A 16,650-nucleotide genomic window follows, 5' to 3' on the forward strand; every position below is an offset into this window, starting at 1 on the left:
AGGTACACATAACCAGTTGTTTACCACGCAAAAACCACATCTCCGTACGAAATAAAGACAATTTACAGAAATTATTACATAATTATAAACTCTCATTTCTTAAACAAATCCTCTTTAAATAGATGAAAGAAACAAAGTAATTTCAAATAGAAAAAAATTAAAAACACTTGAAGCAAACCTGTTTAATACTCAAAAGAGATGGCTCCCCAGCAGGCCTTTGTTCCAACCTTAGCTTGAGACATTCATGGATAACATTGAGTAGGACTCGGCAAAGGACCAAGAATGCAGGTTCAAAAGATGGCAAATCCATGGATTTCAGCTCTTCCCATGATACAGTGCTGCATTTTTGCTCACAGCAAGGTGGGGAATTTAATAACTGCACATAATCTGAACACAACATGGGATCTGGACATTCTGAAAACTGTAACAAGAAATAGGTATCATAAAAAGGATCCCCAAATTCTTTAAGACTTAGGGTCTAATCAAAGTAGCATACAAAAAAGACTATTTTTAAAAGGCAAGATTCTATTACAGCTGCCTATCAATTATCGGCAAATCAACCACAGGAGTTTCAATTCTATTTTTATTTTTTGTTTAGGTGGTGGTTTTTTTGTCATCTTGTTATTTTTGAAGCTAACACTATTTTTTATTTTGTTTAATTTGAGGATCACCATACTGAGGTTAACACTAATGTACCTTTGGGAGTGAACAACACTATTTTTTACTTTATGTTACTGATTTAAAATAATTAATCACTGATTAAACATCAAAAATCACTACAGAAGAAGAAACTGATGTTTGAGGTTATCACAAACACAGCAATTAAGCCTTATATAATATAGGAATATGTATACTTAAATCCTCATAAGGTACAGTACTTGAAATTTTCACAATATATTAAAAATAATAAGAAATAAAAAGGCTTTATACTAATGACTACAAATTAAGAAACAAGTTTGTAGTTGTTTAGGTCAGGCAAGTAACATCATTCCTTTTCAAATACGGAGAACATCTACAATTTTTGTTTTCCAACTGTCTTACATAAAACTACACATTATAAAGTAATGCAATTTTCATAGAACTGTTACTAGCTAAGCTGAACAAAACTTATAAAATAATACGCTCTGAATTTTGGTAGAGATAAGAAATTGAAAATGAAATTTAAAGAGGAAAGTAAAAGAGATCAAGCTGTTTTTTCCCATTATTAAATTTATTTTTTCATTTAAATGAAATGACATTTCTTATTAGTGATCATAATTGAAAAAATCTGAACTGTACACTCTAGATACCTAAACTATAGGTCTTTTGATAATACTCTATAAAAAACTGCACATGTAGTCGTTGTGGGTTTTAATCTAAGAAGAAAATGCTTATCTCAACACGTTTGCAGATCTTAGTGATAACAACACATAGTACAGAATATAAGATTTGTATAAGATTGAGTCCATTTCATTCCAATTCTTATTTCATAGCTGCTAAGTATGAATATCTTTTATTGGTATATTAAATATAATTAGCATTTTCTTCAATGTCAAATTGAACATCACTTCAAAGGAAAGGAAAACATGATAAATAAGATTAGAATCTTACAGTGAGGCCTACAAGGATTAAAAAATTTAAATCATTTTTAAGCTCCTTATCTTATCTAAGAGATTTTTTTTTTTTTAAAGTTTCTAATTTTACACTCACAGATTTTTTACATTTATGCCTAAAGTACTGCACAAGCTTTGCTTTCTCAGAAGAGCCACGCAGAATGACAGGCACAAAGTCTGTTTTTTAGTGTATTTATTTTTTCAATTTAATTTAGTTTCTCAATTGGCAAAGGGATGGGATAGCATATTCATTACACTCTAATGTTAGAACAAAATGTTACAAGCTGCAGATTCTCATGTGGTTTATAAACCACTAGCTCATTATGCAGACAGCAAACATGCATGAATTTCCTCTACATCTAGCTTAGCTGAAGCCTAATCACTAGTTGATCAGCTTCTTAAGAGATATATTAATGTCTTTTTGGTATTAAATAATCTTTTGCATAAGTCTAGCTTCTGAAGAACAGCAGAAGTGCTAAGGGCTTTTATACAAGAGACTTTCATTAATAACAAATTATTGTTGAAGATGCTTCACCTCCACAGAATAATAAAATATTTGAGAAATACAATCCTCATAGCAATGCAAGCATAGTGTTGGAAAAATCTAGCTATTATAAAAATATTAAAAACTAAGATATGAATAAAAGTAATGAAACAAAACTGAATAAATGTGCTATTTCATTTCCTAACATTAAGACATCAGCACATGACATTAAGACATTTAACCTTCTGTTGCTTAGCTTAATCTAATCTTAACCTTAAACAGGTCCAATATCAGCTTCTCTCAAGTGTCTATGTTTCTTTAAAACAAAGAAACAAAAAGAGAAAACAAAAATCTCAAGCCATTTAAGATCCTGCATAAATTAGAAACCAAAAAAATTAGAAATATAACCATAATGAATGAAACTTGTACCTTAAAACTTCTAAAAAACAACCATCTGTATAAGCATTTGTGTATCTTTAAAATGAAATTACCACTAATCTACTAATTTCTACTTTCAAAATACTGCCAGCTGCAAAGACCAATTCAAAACTACGAGAAACCTCTCTTCTACTTCAGTGTAACATCATCTTTTGTGACAGGTACCACACTTCTGACAAGCACCATTTTCTCTCTTTTCATTGCCTTCATTTAATTTTGGAGCAGGAAAGTTTATGACTTAGTAACGTTCAACTTCAGTCACAATATCATTTCTTAAATGAGGACAATACTCCAAAGAAAATGGAATAGTTACAGAAAATGAATGCTCAAAGTCATTAAAATAGAGAAGGAGAGACATCTTACATCTTACACAAATCAACCTTTGTCAAATTACTAAGTGGTTTATTTCTGTGACTCTTCAACAAAGACTCCAGTTACTGGTGTTTCATTAACTTGTTTTAAGAACACTCAAGACATTTAAGATATTTAGCAGTTTCAAAAATATGCTCAAAATAATTCAAAATCCCTCCAAATTATACTTTATTCCCTTTCTTTTTTAAAGATAGTTTGGCCTACACAATAAGCTAAATTTTCCACTTAAGTATTATAAGGGTTTTAGTTTGGTTACTGTAGCAGACACCTGCAAGTTCTGCTTATGCACATGGCTCTCCAAAGGTGCCAACCTGTTTTAATGCAAAAGTTCCTAGAACATTCATAGAGTTGAAACCAATTAGACAACAAAAATTGAATAGCTCTGTTTTTTACTGTAATCTCCAAATCAGCAAAAGCATAAATAAAACATTTTTAAAATCCAGTCGCTTTATATTTATAAATTCAGTTTTCCTCTAAAATAACCTCCAAGAGAGTTAAGGATCCCTGTTTCTTTTGCAAATGTGACAGTCACACTTAGAGATCAGTAATGTGTTTCACACCACATACAATATCCATGTTACAATGGGAATGTTAGCTAAGAAAACCTTAATCCAGAATCCCTTGTTAGACCCCAGACTTTTGCGCATCATCAAGGAGGGCAAATAATCCTAACTACTAGTTGTTCCTAACACAGAATTGCCCAAAAGTTAGATAACAGTTTAAGAAACTGCATTCTGCCACAAGTTACCATATCAAACCTAGGCTATTGTCCTTCATTTATTGCTTATCTTATAATTTTACTAACTCTCAATTATTCTTTATTAAGAATATAGCATCATCTAAAGAAAAAATAAAATAAAATAAAAAAAAATAAAAAATAAAATAATAAAATAAAAAAGGTAGTTGAAAAAGGCAGTATGCTAACATGACTTGCTTTGGTAAATTTCAAGAGTCCATTTACTTATCCAGTCTGGCCTTAAGCATAATGCACCACCACAGTATTTCATTCATTTAGGTAATGGAAAAAAAAAAAAACAAAACTAATTATGTTTTGATAAAGGATGTCTTGCAGAGAGACAGTCGATCCTGAAGAGAAGTAAAAAGTATCACTTCAATAGTTACCTTGTTCTGACTCGCAGCTTTGGCTGTTAGGAAATTTTATGAGCTTCACACATTCTAATTCGCGTCAAATAACAGATTTGTTTCAACAGAATTAGAATAGGGCTTTTAATCATAATATACATTATCTTCCAAAACCAGAAAAGCAATCAATACTTCTGTATGGCTCTAATTCCTCCAGTTTCAGTTAAAAACAATACTGTAGATGGAGGCACCCATTTACACAATAACAACCTACCTCCAGTGGGCAATCACTCCTTACCAACGCCATACGAGCCCTTTGCAATGAACCATGCATTAGCTTGTGCAGTCTTAAAATTAGCTTCCTCAACCCCATTTGCTTCAGTGCTTTGTCTACAAACGGCCTGTAAATAGAAGTCAAACAGTGTTTGCTGCAGCCTGCCTCAGCACTGCATTCTGGAATAATCCAAGAGGCAGAGTCATCCCCAGATTCAAGCCTATCAAGCTTCCTTGAAAAATGGTCCTGAAAGTCAAAATTTGGCTGATTAGTAAAACTGTTCTGGATGGCTTGTCTAAGTTCCTCAACATTCTCTTCAGAGATTTGTTCTTCGCCATCACTGTCCTCTGTGCATGTTCCTGAGGATTCCTTTACGTCAGTTTCCCTCTCAACTTCTTCATCCTCTGGATCATCATCCTTAGATGGTCGAGGAGAAGGAATTTCAAACACTGGCCAGCCAATGTCAGAGAGATTTTTAATACCCAAAACAGTCCCCATAATCCTTAGTTTTTGATTTAAGTCTTTCGTAATGTTCAACCACAGACAGAGTGCCTGCACTCTGTCTTGGAAGTCCTTTGCAGCATATTTTTCATAGTCCTTTTGAAGAGCCTGCAGAGATGGATAAAGTGCTTCTATATACTCTAGCAGCTCCATTATTCGCTTTACTTGCTCAAACGAGATCCGCTGGCGATGGAGGTGTTCATGGTAACTTGAGTAACCCAAAGCACTAGTTCCATGTGTAGCTTTGCAAACTCCCTCTCCTGACGTACCATTGAGACTGGCTCCATTTTTTACATAGGAGAAGCTTCCATAGTTCACTTTGAATGTGAGGATTTCATTGATAATATCAGGGATAGCTTGACGGGCTGCATAGAGATAGAGGTCTTGGTCATTAATGCTCCGGCCAGCATGCCAAGCTTGCAGCTCCAGCCAGATCAGTTCATTGGATCGGTTCAGCCAGACAGAAGAGGTGCTTTCCTGTCCTCTTTGCTCCCTGTCCTTTTTTTTTGAGACTGAGGTAAGTTTTAACAAAAGCCGCAAGGTTTCAAAGAATTTTAAGCGGTCTGCTGGGCAATCAGTCCTAGAAGTCTGGCGTGCAGTTCTGGAGATTGGCATGGGCACAGAGACCGGAAGCTTAGCATTGCTACAGCCAAGGCTGAGGTAAGGCTTATTGAGATCAACATCTGGAATTGTTTTTTTCGGCAGAGACCCACCAACTGAGTCTAACATAAATGAGCACTGCACATTTTTCTTGTGATCTCGTTCTGTTGTCCTTAGGGTGTCACGAATTTTTTTCCCTTGTTTATAGCTGTGCTCCTCCACATTCTCAACAGTTTTCCCATTGTCTTTGTGCACAGATTGAGGTGGTATACTCATCTTTTCTGTAATAAAAGAAAAAAGAGAGAAAGAATCTGACTAAACCAACATGAAAATGCATCACTCAATCAGCTTCCAACCATATTTCTTGGGCGTGCATATAACATTTCCTAATACCAGTAAAACAAAAAAGGCAGGGCAGAAGTAAAATGAAGTCTTCTAAATTACCATTAGTACAGCAGAATCAGTAGTAATACCGAAGGATTTTTTCCCCATCCTATTTTACCTCTTGCGTAGAAAGGACCTCAAGAGAATTTTCATCATCCTGAGTATGTCATCTATACAGAACTGAGTACAATCAAGAAGGAAAGAATGTTTCCAAAATTAAAAATAAGTCTGGATCATCATTCCTCTAACCAAGATATACTGGAAGAAAAGCATCCCACACAGCTGATGAGTAACAGCATGAGTCTCCAGCTTCAGCAGCTGGACTACAGGACAGGTGGTGGGGGAAAAAAAAAAAAAAAATGCCTCTAGCTACATGCAATTTAGAATTCAGTTTTAAGCATTATTTAATCTTTCTAATTTAGTCTGCAATCTGAGTTTAAAAACCAGAAAGCAATCCTTGCTGAAAAAGCTTTCAAGTTCACATCTAACATTGGAGGCTTGGCCAGGTAAGGCAAACAAGTACACAGACACTCCCATGAAGTGTGCATTCTCCTTCTCTTTTTCAAGTGTTCTGGGAACCCCGAAAAGTATGCCCTCTCAGTTTCCAAGCAAAGCACATCTGGAAGCTCATGCTGCCAGGTGCTCTGATTGGAGGAGGAGTTCTCATCAGGCAGTGCAGAACAACCCTTCAATCAAGTGCAGGAAAATCCATGCAGAACAAATTCTGACATTTGTTAACATCTTTCTTTGGAGACTTACAGAGATCTGCCAACAAAATCCACATTTGAGCAGAGGTTAAAGGAAAAACCCTAAATAAAACAGGATTCTGCCAAAGGATCACATTCAAGATAAGGTTTACTGCTGAAGACAGTAACTTTTATTAACCCAACAGGTAATTTGAAAACTCAGACAAGTTTGTGGATTACTAACCACTTCTGAGGTCTAAAATAAAAGAAAGAATCATCAAATAAATTTGAAAATAAATCATTACAGACTTTTTCCAAGATGCCATCTATTTCCTTCTTATCTCTAGGCTATTACAGTAGCCCCATTAGGCAATTTATTCACAAAAACAAGGGATTACTAAAAACAGAGCATTAAAAACACAACAGATCACTCCTTATCTGATTTTCTCTTCAGTTACCTTCCCCTCCAGGTTCTATTCTCCATCTTCCTAATCCCCAACCAACTCCTGCTCTACCTACCCATCTGCTTCTGCCACCTCAACCTACTGAAGCTCCTTTTGCTGGCAATTAACCTTTCATACCATTCTGCAGGATCCTTGTACATACTTTCACTTTTTGCTGTTCTGGTTCATGTGTCTCACAGCTTGACAGCTTCATTCTCTAAATCCCCTACACCCAACAGTTAAGAGCACACAAATGTTTCTCAATTTCCTAGTCCAGGACATGAACAAAGCCCAGAATGTTGCAGAGATGATGTTCAAATTCCTGGAAAGTTCCTTCTTGAAGATCAAAGCTTGCTTAAGTCTGCCAAACTCCTATGGCACACACGAATGGATTTTTTAATTTGTATTTTAATCACACACTCACAGGAGTTAATATATATTACAACTAACCTATTGCTTGGAAATAGCATTTCACTAGACCTTTTCCTTCAAAGAATTAGCTCAGAGAGCTATCTTGATAAGGAATACTGCCAAACCTTAATCTTACAATCTTAAACTCATTACAAACCACATTTTCAGCTGTTAATGAGCTATAAGCAAGTTAATAATGGTGCGACTTGCCACATTGTTTCCTTCCACTCTTCATAACCCCCCCCAAAAAAAAAAAAAAAAAAAAAAAATTTAATCCTTGCCAGAGATGTACCATATCCCCCACAGGATTGTGGTAGGCCACAGTGTGTATAACAGCATTTCATTCTGAAAAAGAATATCTTCTGAAGGACATAAGAAAGGAAGAACAAAGCCACAGAAGAAGACAGCATGAAGATTCTGGTTCTCACTGAAAGACTGAATAAGAAAAATAACTACAGAGCAGAATATTCAACAGGGCTGCTACTTGTACTTTAAAACCACCATCTGTAATGTGATAAAAACTGAAAGTTTGGCATAGAAAAAGTAGGGACTTGCAGAAGGAAAAAAGAATTTCAAGGTTATGGCAAATGAATGCCATTCTAGAAAACTTAATCATACTTCTAATTCCAGCCAAATACTTTTCTCAAGAATGCAAACTAAATCAAGCTTTTCAAACAAATACTCACTAAAAAAAAAAGCTGCTCAGTTTCAGGTCTAAGTACTTGGACTCAGAGAATTCTAACAAAAGTAATGTGGAACTCTATTTTCAAAACAGACATTTCTATTAAATAACCCTACTGCCAGGGAGTGGGAAGGAGGCAGCATGTCAGATTAACCACACAAAAGCTGAAGCAAGAATAATTCCAGGGATAATTTATTTCTATATGCAAAATACTTAGGAGAAACATAATAGCCTATGAGACTACAGGTATCTCACTTAGATACCATCTGATTTGTTTATAAATTTGGAATCTGGAATGTTATAACAGGTCTATGAGAGCAAATAGAAAAGATGTAATCAGTAAAGCAGTTTTAAAGCATTCAACTGCATTCTGCATGCACCTGTAAACATTTTTTTATCTTAAAATGCTGTAAGTTCTCTATCTGTCTTATAATACATGCTGAAACTGAGAAACTTTCTAGTATTAGGTATGTCATCATAAATCCAGAATCAAACATAATTCAAGATTTTTAGCACAGAAACTTCTCTTTGCAAATACCAAGTTTACTAATAACTTTTATAGTACTTTCATTTCAGGCATCTGTGTGCCTTTCTCTCAATAGCTACCAAGTACAGCAGCTGACAACACACAAAGAATACAAGCACAGTTATGCTCCTGGAAATGGAAAGCTATCGCTGTCATTGATTCCACATTTATCTACTCAAACACTCTGTGTTGGACAGCAGCACCAAATTCTTACTGACTGCTAACTACTGATACTAGCCAGCACCAGTCTATGACTGAGTGCACTGCTGAGCGTTATTAGCTTGCATTCCACATCACAACTGGTGCTGCTGCGAGGAGACAACAGCCCATAAAGCTAAGACAAAGCAGCAAGAACACATGCTCTGCATTTGCAGGAAAGGAGGATGATTAAGGCAATTAGCAGAGATGAAACACACACAACCAAACCCCCGAAACTCAGTAGATTAGAAATAGATTGACTTAACAGCACTTTGATATTAAAAATGTTGGCAACCAGGTAAAACAAATTAAACCACTTACTGAACTTACGTTCTGGTTACCTCAGGTTCTAAATCACTTTATTTGCTATTTTTAACATGTTATTCTCCTTTTATATTCATCTTCAGTTTCCCATCTCAACACAACAGAAAAATAAAAATAAGTTAACGTGATTATGAGACAACTAAAGTGTCTTAACACTTGAATATTCATCGATCCTAACAAAGCCCTCGCACAATAAATCGAAATGGTTTCAAAGTACTCTCAGGCTTTTGCATAAACAAATGCTAATGACTTGAATACTCATCTGACAATTCTGCAATAAATGTTAAAGTCAATGGTACAACTGAATGAGTTTCTACTGGAAATTTTATTGTAGTTCTATATCATAGGTATGACATAACTTGTAAAGCAAGTTAAGCTATACTAACAGTTTTTTAGCTGCCATTATCTATAATGCTGGATGAGGCAGGGAGGCTTTATGTCTAAGTAACAACTAACCTGGGGGGAATGGAGAGGCTCATTAGAGTCTGGGATCTTAAAGACTTCACTCAAAAAGTGAAAATAAAATCAAAAAAAAAAAAAAATCAACTGATCAAAAGTCAAAAGACTCCTTTAAGTCAGTCTGAAACACAACAAAGTCTTAAGATGCAAAAGAAACAGTACACTAATGTGCACGCTCTTGCTAGCACCTTATGTGGAACACTATTTAACATACAGCACTAATTTTTATACCCTTTATTAAGAGAGACAATACAAGCTGCATCCAGGAACACATCTTAGTATATAAATAAGCAGCAACTTGAATTAAAAAATGACACACAGCCAAAATTCCTTTGAGTGCTGAGTACATTCCCATTGTATGAATCACAGTCGTAACAGAAATCATGTAGGTGGCCGCAGTCAGCCTCTGCCTCTTCCCCTGAGCCTGCACAGACTCCCTGCTGTTAAGAAGTCCTTCTAGAACAAAAGGGGGATAAGAACTGACAGCTTCCCTACAAAACACACTTATGAGTTCAGCTGAATCAATACAGACTGAGGTGTAGTTGTAAAGAAAAGACAAGGAAATTGTGTTTGGGACCCTATCAGCTAAAACAGCAAATGACTAGAAGTTCATGTGTGCACAGGAACAGGATCTGAGTCAGAAAAAAAAAAACAAAATAAACAAGAGTAACCAGCACCCAAAAGCAATTATTGCCCATCCAAAGTGACAGATCCTTGTTCCTGTATTTAGCTTCTGATTATAGCATTCACTCTCTGCCAATGAGTATACTCTGTCATGGTTCCAGAGTCTTGTGTGCTATCAAGCACAAAATGAGGCCATTCAAAGATGTGCAACTGCATCATTCCCTCAAAATGTTATTCATTTATGTAATCTCAACTTAAAATACTCTTACTTATAATTCTCATAACTTTAATAATTCTTGTTTTCCTTTCACAGACAACTTTTGCGCTGTAGTTCTGAACTGCCATAGTTTTCACATAACTTCCTATCACTTGTGCCACGTGAGACAGATTTCTTGCATATCTCAATTTCATGATTTCTCCAGTTCAAGCTAGAACACAAACATTTGCCCTACCCTTGATCCTTGACTATGACTGAGTATCTGTGACTAGTTTCAGCATGTAATTTGCTTTGTTACTGTGAGATAATTGGTATAAGTGACTTGGAAATTAAGGTACGGCACTGTTCACCAGGGTACAAAAGCAGAGTGCAGCTGGTCTGGATGGCATTCATTCCATAGAATTTCCCTAAGCAACCTTAGGTGTTGGCAATTTCGGGGAGCTCAATGCGCTGACTCTAAGAGGAATGTTATGGAGGGTGGAGCAGAGTGAAGACGCCATGGCCAGGTTCTGTGACAGACAAAAACTTTATGGTACTACAGAACCGTTAAGATGCGTATTTGCTCCCTTGGGCCAACAGTCTGCCATCTCTTGACAAAGCGCCATCCTTTGAGTGAACTATGCTCATTATATGCTCACTGTAATACCAGAACACATTTCTACCCCAAACACTACCTGTCTTCAAGGAGCAACCACTCCTCACCGAGCCTGTGTTCTTTACTTTTTAGCCTATGTCTTTAAAAGAGAGGTGAGATAATTACACACCAACCATAAACAAAGGTATATGTGATAGAGTCACTCAAGTTCCACCTGAAAAATAAAAAATAGTATAAAAATGGCTTAAGAGAGGGGGGATGTCAGGGAAGATATCATTGGATGTCTGTCAAGGAGCATCTCTGATTACAAACACAAGTAAACAGGCTGAGCATCCCCACATAGGGATGCCTACTGGGTAAATTCACATACTTGGTTATACTGAGTGCTTCCCAAGGAAACTTAGAAATCTCTGAGTTGTTTATAACTTAATGCAGTTTGTACTCAGACATATTATTCATGTTCTTCGTTAACCTCATATGCTTTGCACGCAGTGTATTTATCACCAGCAATTGAAAAGAACCAGTAATCTGTTACTTTAATAAACTGTACTATTCATTAATCTAGCCATGAGCACTCTTAGTCTGGGCACAGCTCAAACTCTTAAAGAGTGGTCATGGGAGCACATACAGATGTTGCTAGATGAATTGGGCAGCATGCTATTTGCGAATCCATAATCGTGGTATTTCTTTAATAAACTGAACTATTCACTAATCTAGCCATGAGCGTAGACTGGGTGTGGCCCAAAGTCTTTTAAAAGCAGCTGTGGGAGCCCATTTGGATGCCACTAGATTAACTGGGTAGTGCCCTCATATACTGAACATCCCCAGACTTATAGGGCAGGATTGGGCATTACTCAGAATCTAAGCTCAGCCACTCCCAGCCCTTCTGATATCGAGGACAAGTTTGGAATGCAAAGGGGTTTGATTTCTTCCAAATTATGTTGTTCTTCAATGTAACATTTATTCTGAAACACTAGAGGATGGTAGTTTAGTGAGATGTTTTACCACTGCTTCCAGTCTCCCATGAAGATAAATCAATGAAGTACCTTCCAATCAAGGTAAATCTACTGAGATAAACAACAAAAACTTCCATTTCATTTATTTTCCTGGAAAGAAAATAACCTCTCCGATAACTATGTGCTTTATCAACTTTGTTGTTGTAGAATGTTTTTTATATACACGATTTCTGACTCTCTGGAAATGCTTGACTCAGATTTAAAGAGAACTCTATAATATTACAACTTGTGAAGCACCTGAGAAATAAAAGACTGAAAATGCACACAGCGTATAATACCTGTAATGCCTGGAATTCAGCAGTCTCATTACCTAAACAACAGGCCTTGGGGAAGAACAGATTCATAAGATCTCACGCTTATTTATCAGATTTTACTATCAGTTTCTAGTTTCCAAGTTTTCTCCTAATAAACAGCAGCACCTGCTTAAAGTTTCCTTATATTTCAAGTACCACTGCCCATTAAGAGACCTGCACCCCAACCCACAGGCCCTTCTCAGCTCCATCTAAGAAACCACTCTCTGGTTCACCTCCAGTGACCTTGGAAACAAGAGTTTAAAAAATACGTACAACAGGTGTGAGATCATTTATAAGAAATAGATTATGTTCTATCCAGTGTTGATTTCATCTGCAACAACTAATAAGGACATTTTTTAGAACTGGCCACCAGTCTATAAGCCGCATGAGAATGCTGCAGTTACAAAGGAGAACAATGTATCCAGTAAAATGTCTTCAAAAATTATCAGTTCAGATAGAAAGTTCACCTGCAAGTATTCTTCAAGACTTCTCTATGAAATCCTCATCCATTACATCAGAGGTGCTTTTTTTTTTTTTTTTTCCTGTGTTCAGAGAACATGAAAAAAAATAACTACAAGCAGGGACAGTTCAGGAATTTTAAGGAGTTTAAACTTTCACATTTGTTAGGCATTTCCAAAGGGCTTTGCCAGGACAACAATTACAACTTCTGACAAAAAAATATTTACACACGGCATGATCCAAAACTTTCTGTTTGTGGGTGTTCAAGTAAGTCTGGTATCTCCTGCTTCTATACTGTTTGAGTTATCCTTATTCAGTGCTTCAAATTCTCACTTAGGGCGAGAAGGAAGACCAGGAAAAAAAGAAAAAGAAGCATTAAGGTGTCCTCAAAGGAAAGGGTGGAAGTGCAAAATACCACCAAATGTTCATGTTTGCTTAGGAGTACCAAAAGACAAGTATCTTTCACCTGGTTTGATTTTCCATTTTCAATTAATAGTCCTGGTATTTAGTGAGTCACAAAGCTTTCTAGTATCCACCATCTATAAGAAAGACCAAGTCTTCTGTTATAGAGGACTTATGTAAAGATTGCTAGACTCTTTACCATGCATTCAATTAATTAGAAAGCTTACAGAGATTCCTGCCCTGTGAAAAAGAACTCACTCTAAATAAAATTTTTCAACAAAAGGCACTGAGATCCTAAAAAAATAAACTGAAATCTAAGCCTCTTCTTTTGACTGAAAAAGGACTTAATAGCTTGAGATAAACTAAGAAAAAAGAGCTTCTCTTTGTAGGCTCCAATATTTCCCTAATCTTCAGCACATTGGATAGCCCTTAATTTTATAAGAAAGGAGAGCTTCAGGAAGGAAGGGTGGGATGGACAGAGGTTTCAGTTTAAGCATTCTGTTCCATTAAGTTTCACACATTTCCAGTGCATTAAAAAGGGAGAAAGACATCCTGTCCTTTACACAGTCCAAGTTTAACACTTCAGAAAATAGGAAAGCGTCACTGAACTGACATTTTATAACATCTGAGTCAAAGAAACAGGTAAAAGATATGGTTGCATCTTATTAAAATCTCTGAAATGCATTTATTAGCTTAAAAACTTGAATCACTGTCATTTCGTTTTGCATCTCTGAGTCCCACTGCATATTCTGTATGTTTCCTTTTTTAGGAAACAAAAGGCTGCTATTATGACATCTTATAGCCAAAAATGGAAAAAAAAAACCAACACCTACCTTTCAAAGTAGATCGGCTAGCAGGTCTCCCAACGTTGTTTTTCTGATGCTTTGTTGACATACGCTTCATCTGGCGGGGTGTACTAGGAGGAGAAGTTCCATAGAAGGTGTCAGCACTTGCTTCATCTGATAATTCCTCGGGTTCAGATTCAGAGATCTTGCAAGTAGCATCTTCTGATTTGCACTCTTTCCTGAAAAGATCAAGTTAAACCAAGGCACTAAAGATACTGTATTTTTTACTTGCAGTATCTGTTTAGAAAGCTTATCCATCAATACAGCCCAAGCATTCTGTGAACCACCATGAATCTTCCACGATTTCCTGCGACGACAGTCATGTAAATTTTCTCCACCTCTCTTCAGACTCATTCAGGCAACATTCCAACCATCCAATTCCTACCCTTTTGTAGGCAACGTGCATTAAAGAGGATATAGTCAAAGAGTGTCGCTAGGAGAATACAAAGTAAAGAAAACCTTAAATACAATTTCTTTGTTCCTCAGAAAACTTGTGGCAAGTCTAAATCAAGAGGTATATTAAATAAACCAAAGTTCAACAATTCAAATACAATACAGGAAAATCAGTCTACTTGGTGGCAGAAGTAACAGCAGAGGACTTTCCTTCCACCCTCCATATCTCTCAACTGCACATACCATACAGATAACTTCCAGTTTCCTGAAAGCAATCTCTAGCATTCACAAAACCAACATCTAGCCCATGAGACCTGGATGCATTTGAAGTATTTTCCACTGATCTTTAATATGAAGTAATCCCAAAGCTTTTTTTCTGTAGCAAGAAAACAACAGGTTCTTCACAGTAATCTTTTAATTAGCCTCAATGACTTGGGCCCTTAGGAAAGATGCAGATAATACTTTAAAAGAACTCAGAGGTTATGCAAACATGAAATTAAGATAATGTATAAAAGTTTTTCAAATCTGAAGTTCAGATGGTTAGCTTAACAACTGGATGCTGAATCACTGAGTTCAAAACAACGCATGTATCTTTGCAAAGTCAGCATAGAATCAAGCACAAGAGCTTTTCAGCCTCAAGTGGGACCTCGTACTGCCATTTACATTTTATAGAATCACAGAGCCACAGAGTAGTGTGTGTTGGAAGGGACCTTAAGGATCAGCCAGATCCAACCCACTGCTGTGGGCAGTGCTGCCAAACACTAGCTCAGGCTGCCCAGGGTCCCATCCAGCTTGGCCTTGAGCACCTCTAAAGATATAGCATCTACAGCCTCTCCAGGCAATCTGTTTCAGTGCCTCACCACCCTCTACATAAAGAATTTCCTCCTAACACGTAACCTAAATCTCCCCTCTTTTAGTTTAAAGCCACTCCCTCTTGTCCTGTATAAAAAGTCTATCTCCCTCCTGTTTACAAAATCCCTTTAAGTACTGGAAGAACACCATGAAGTCTGCTTAGAGATATTTAAGCAAGCACTGTAGAGTAGCCCTATGTAAAGTATCACAAGACAATTCATCTTTTTTTTAAATGTTGACTTATCTTTTACAATGCCCCAAATTCTGAAATACTTTGAATCCTTCAATGATAAAACTACAGAGTACAGTTTTCTCCTTCAGCAAGGAACAGGCATATTCCAGAAACCCCTGCCTGGTATCACACAGCTCTACTGTAGAATGATCCAACTGAACTCTGTTTTATAGTGATTTTGGTCTTCCCTTCTCCCCTTCAAGAACTCCCAGCCTTTCCTTCGAATTACTTCTGACATAAGCCCATGCCAGGAGCTGGTCTGCCCCTAAGCTAACATGGCAAAAACAAACAAACCAAAACAAACCAACGAAAGAAAAGAAACCACCACACACATCAGTTTTCATACATAAACTCCAGGCTAGATTCACATGGAAACTTCCAGTGCCAGTTTCCTCTTGGGAGAAGAGGTCAGAAGTAAAACAGGCAGGATGGGGCAGGCATGCACCCTCATATAAGGGTTTGCTTTAAAAATAAAGCATGACGAAGACAACAAACGACTAGTAATGTTAGATAGTCTTTCACTCCTCCTGGGGAGCACTTGCTCTGTTCCACCATAGGATTACATCAGCAGAGTGACAGTTAGGCACAGCAACACTACCAGCTCCATCTCCGCTGAGCAATCAAGTGATGTACCGCAACAACAGTACTCTCAGAGGACAACACCAACAGCTAACTGAACTTCAGTACATTTTCTGTTCCACGCTAACTTATTAGGAGATTTATAAAGCAAATTCATGCATTAGAAACAAAGACGGTCTGAACTGTCTCACCGCCCCACCAGTAACATATCATTTGAATTGTTCGCAACCTGAAAAAGTACCACTAATAGTAAAATACTTTGGATAATTGAAGCTTCAGGGGAATGTAAACGTAAATAGCAGGACTGGGTATTTACCTTTTTGCTACTCCTTTCTAGCCATCTGGTGTTTACCTACACAGGGTAAGCAGAGAGAAGGAAAGAGGAGAGGACCCCGAGGCCAGAACAAGCCTCTGATGGACTGAATGCCACAGATGGGCTGCAACTCAAAGCACAGCAGAACCTCTCCTTTTCCCAGGAAACCAGGATCCCCACACTCCTCTTATCGCCACCAATGCTTGCTGATGCCACATCTGCAGATGGTTTTCTTTAACATATAGCTGTCAAAGCATACATCCCTCTTGCTTGGAATGAGGGGGAAAAATGCAGGCTGTCCCCAACCCCTCACACATTTTATTTCTGAAGCAGGTGTGCAAGCAGCACCATCTTGACTCTGAGGAAAGGCATG

General features: G+C 37.0%; 1 protein-coding gene across 6 annotated transcripts in view; it reads right to left on the reverse strand.

The window, feature by feature from the left end:
• MAP3K4 (mitogen-activated protein kinase kinase kinase 4) overlaps positions 1–16,650 on the reverse strand; it is a 69,254-nt gene that overhangs the window by 39,186 nt on the left and 13,418 nt on the right. For all 6 annotated transcript variants that reach the window (XR_014881312.1, XM_085216944.1, XM_085216942.1 and 3 more), the window contains exons 2-4: positions 13,897–14,087; positions 4,244–5,625; positions 179–421 (exon numbers count right to left, since the gene is read on the reverse strand). Coding sequence is in view for 5 of the 6 variants with exons in the window: in XM_085216944.1 (XP_085073070.1) it covers positions 179–421; positions 4,244–5,625; positions 13,897–14,087 (1,816 nt within the window). In the remaining variant the exon portion in view is untranslated. The remainder of the gene's footprint in view (positions 1–178; positions 422–4,243; positions 5,626–13,896; positions 14,088–16,650) is intronic.

Source organism: Meleagris gallopavo, chromosome 2 (assembly GCF_905368555.1).
Source record: "Meleagris gallopavo chromosome 2, MGAL_WU_HG_1.1, whole genome shotgun sequence".
Classification (NCBI taxonomy): Eukaryota; Metazoa; Chordata; class Aves; order Galliformes; family Phasianidae; genus Meleagris; species Meleagris gallopavo.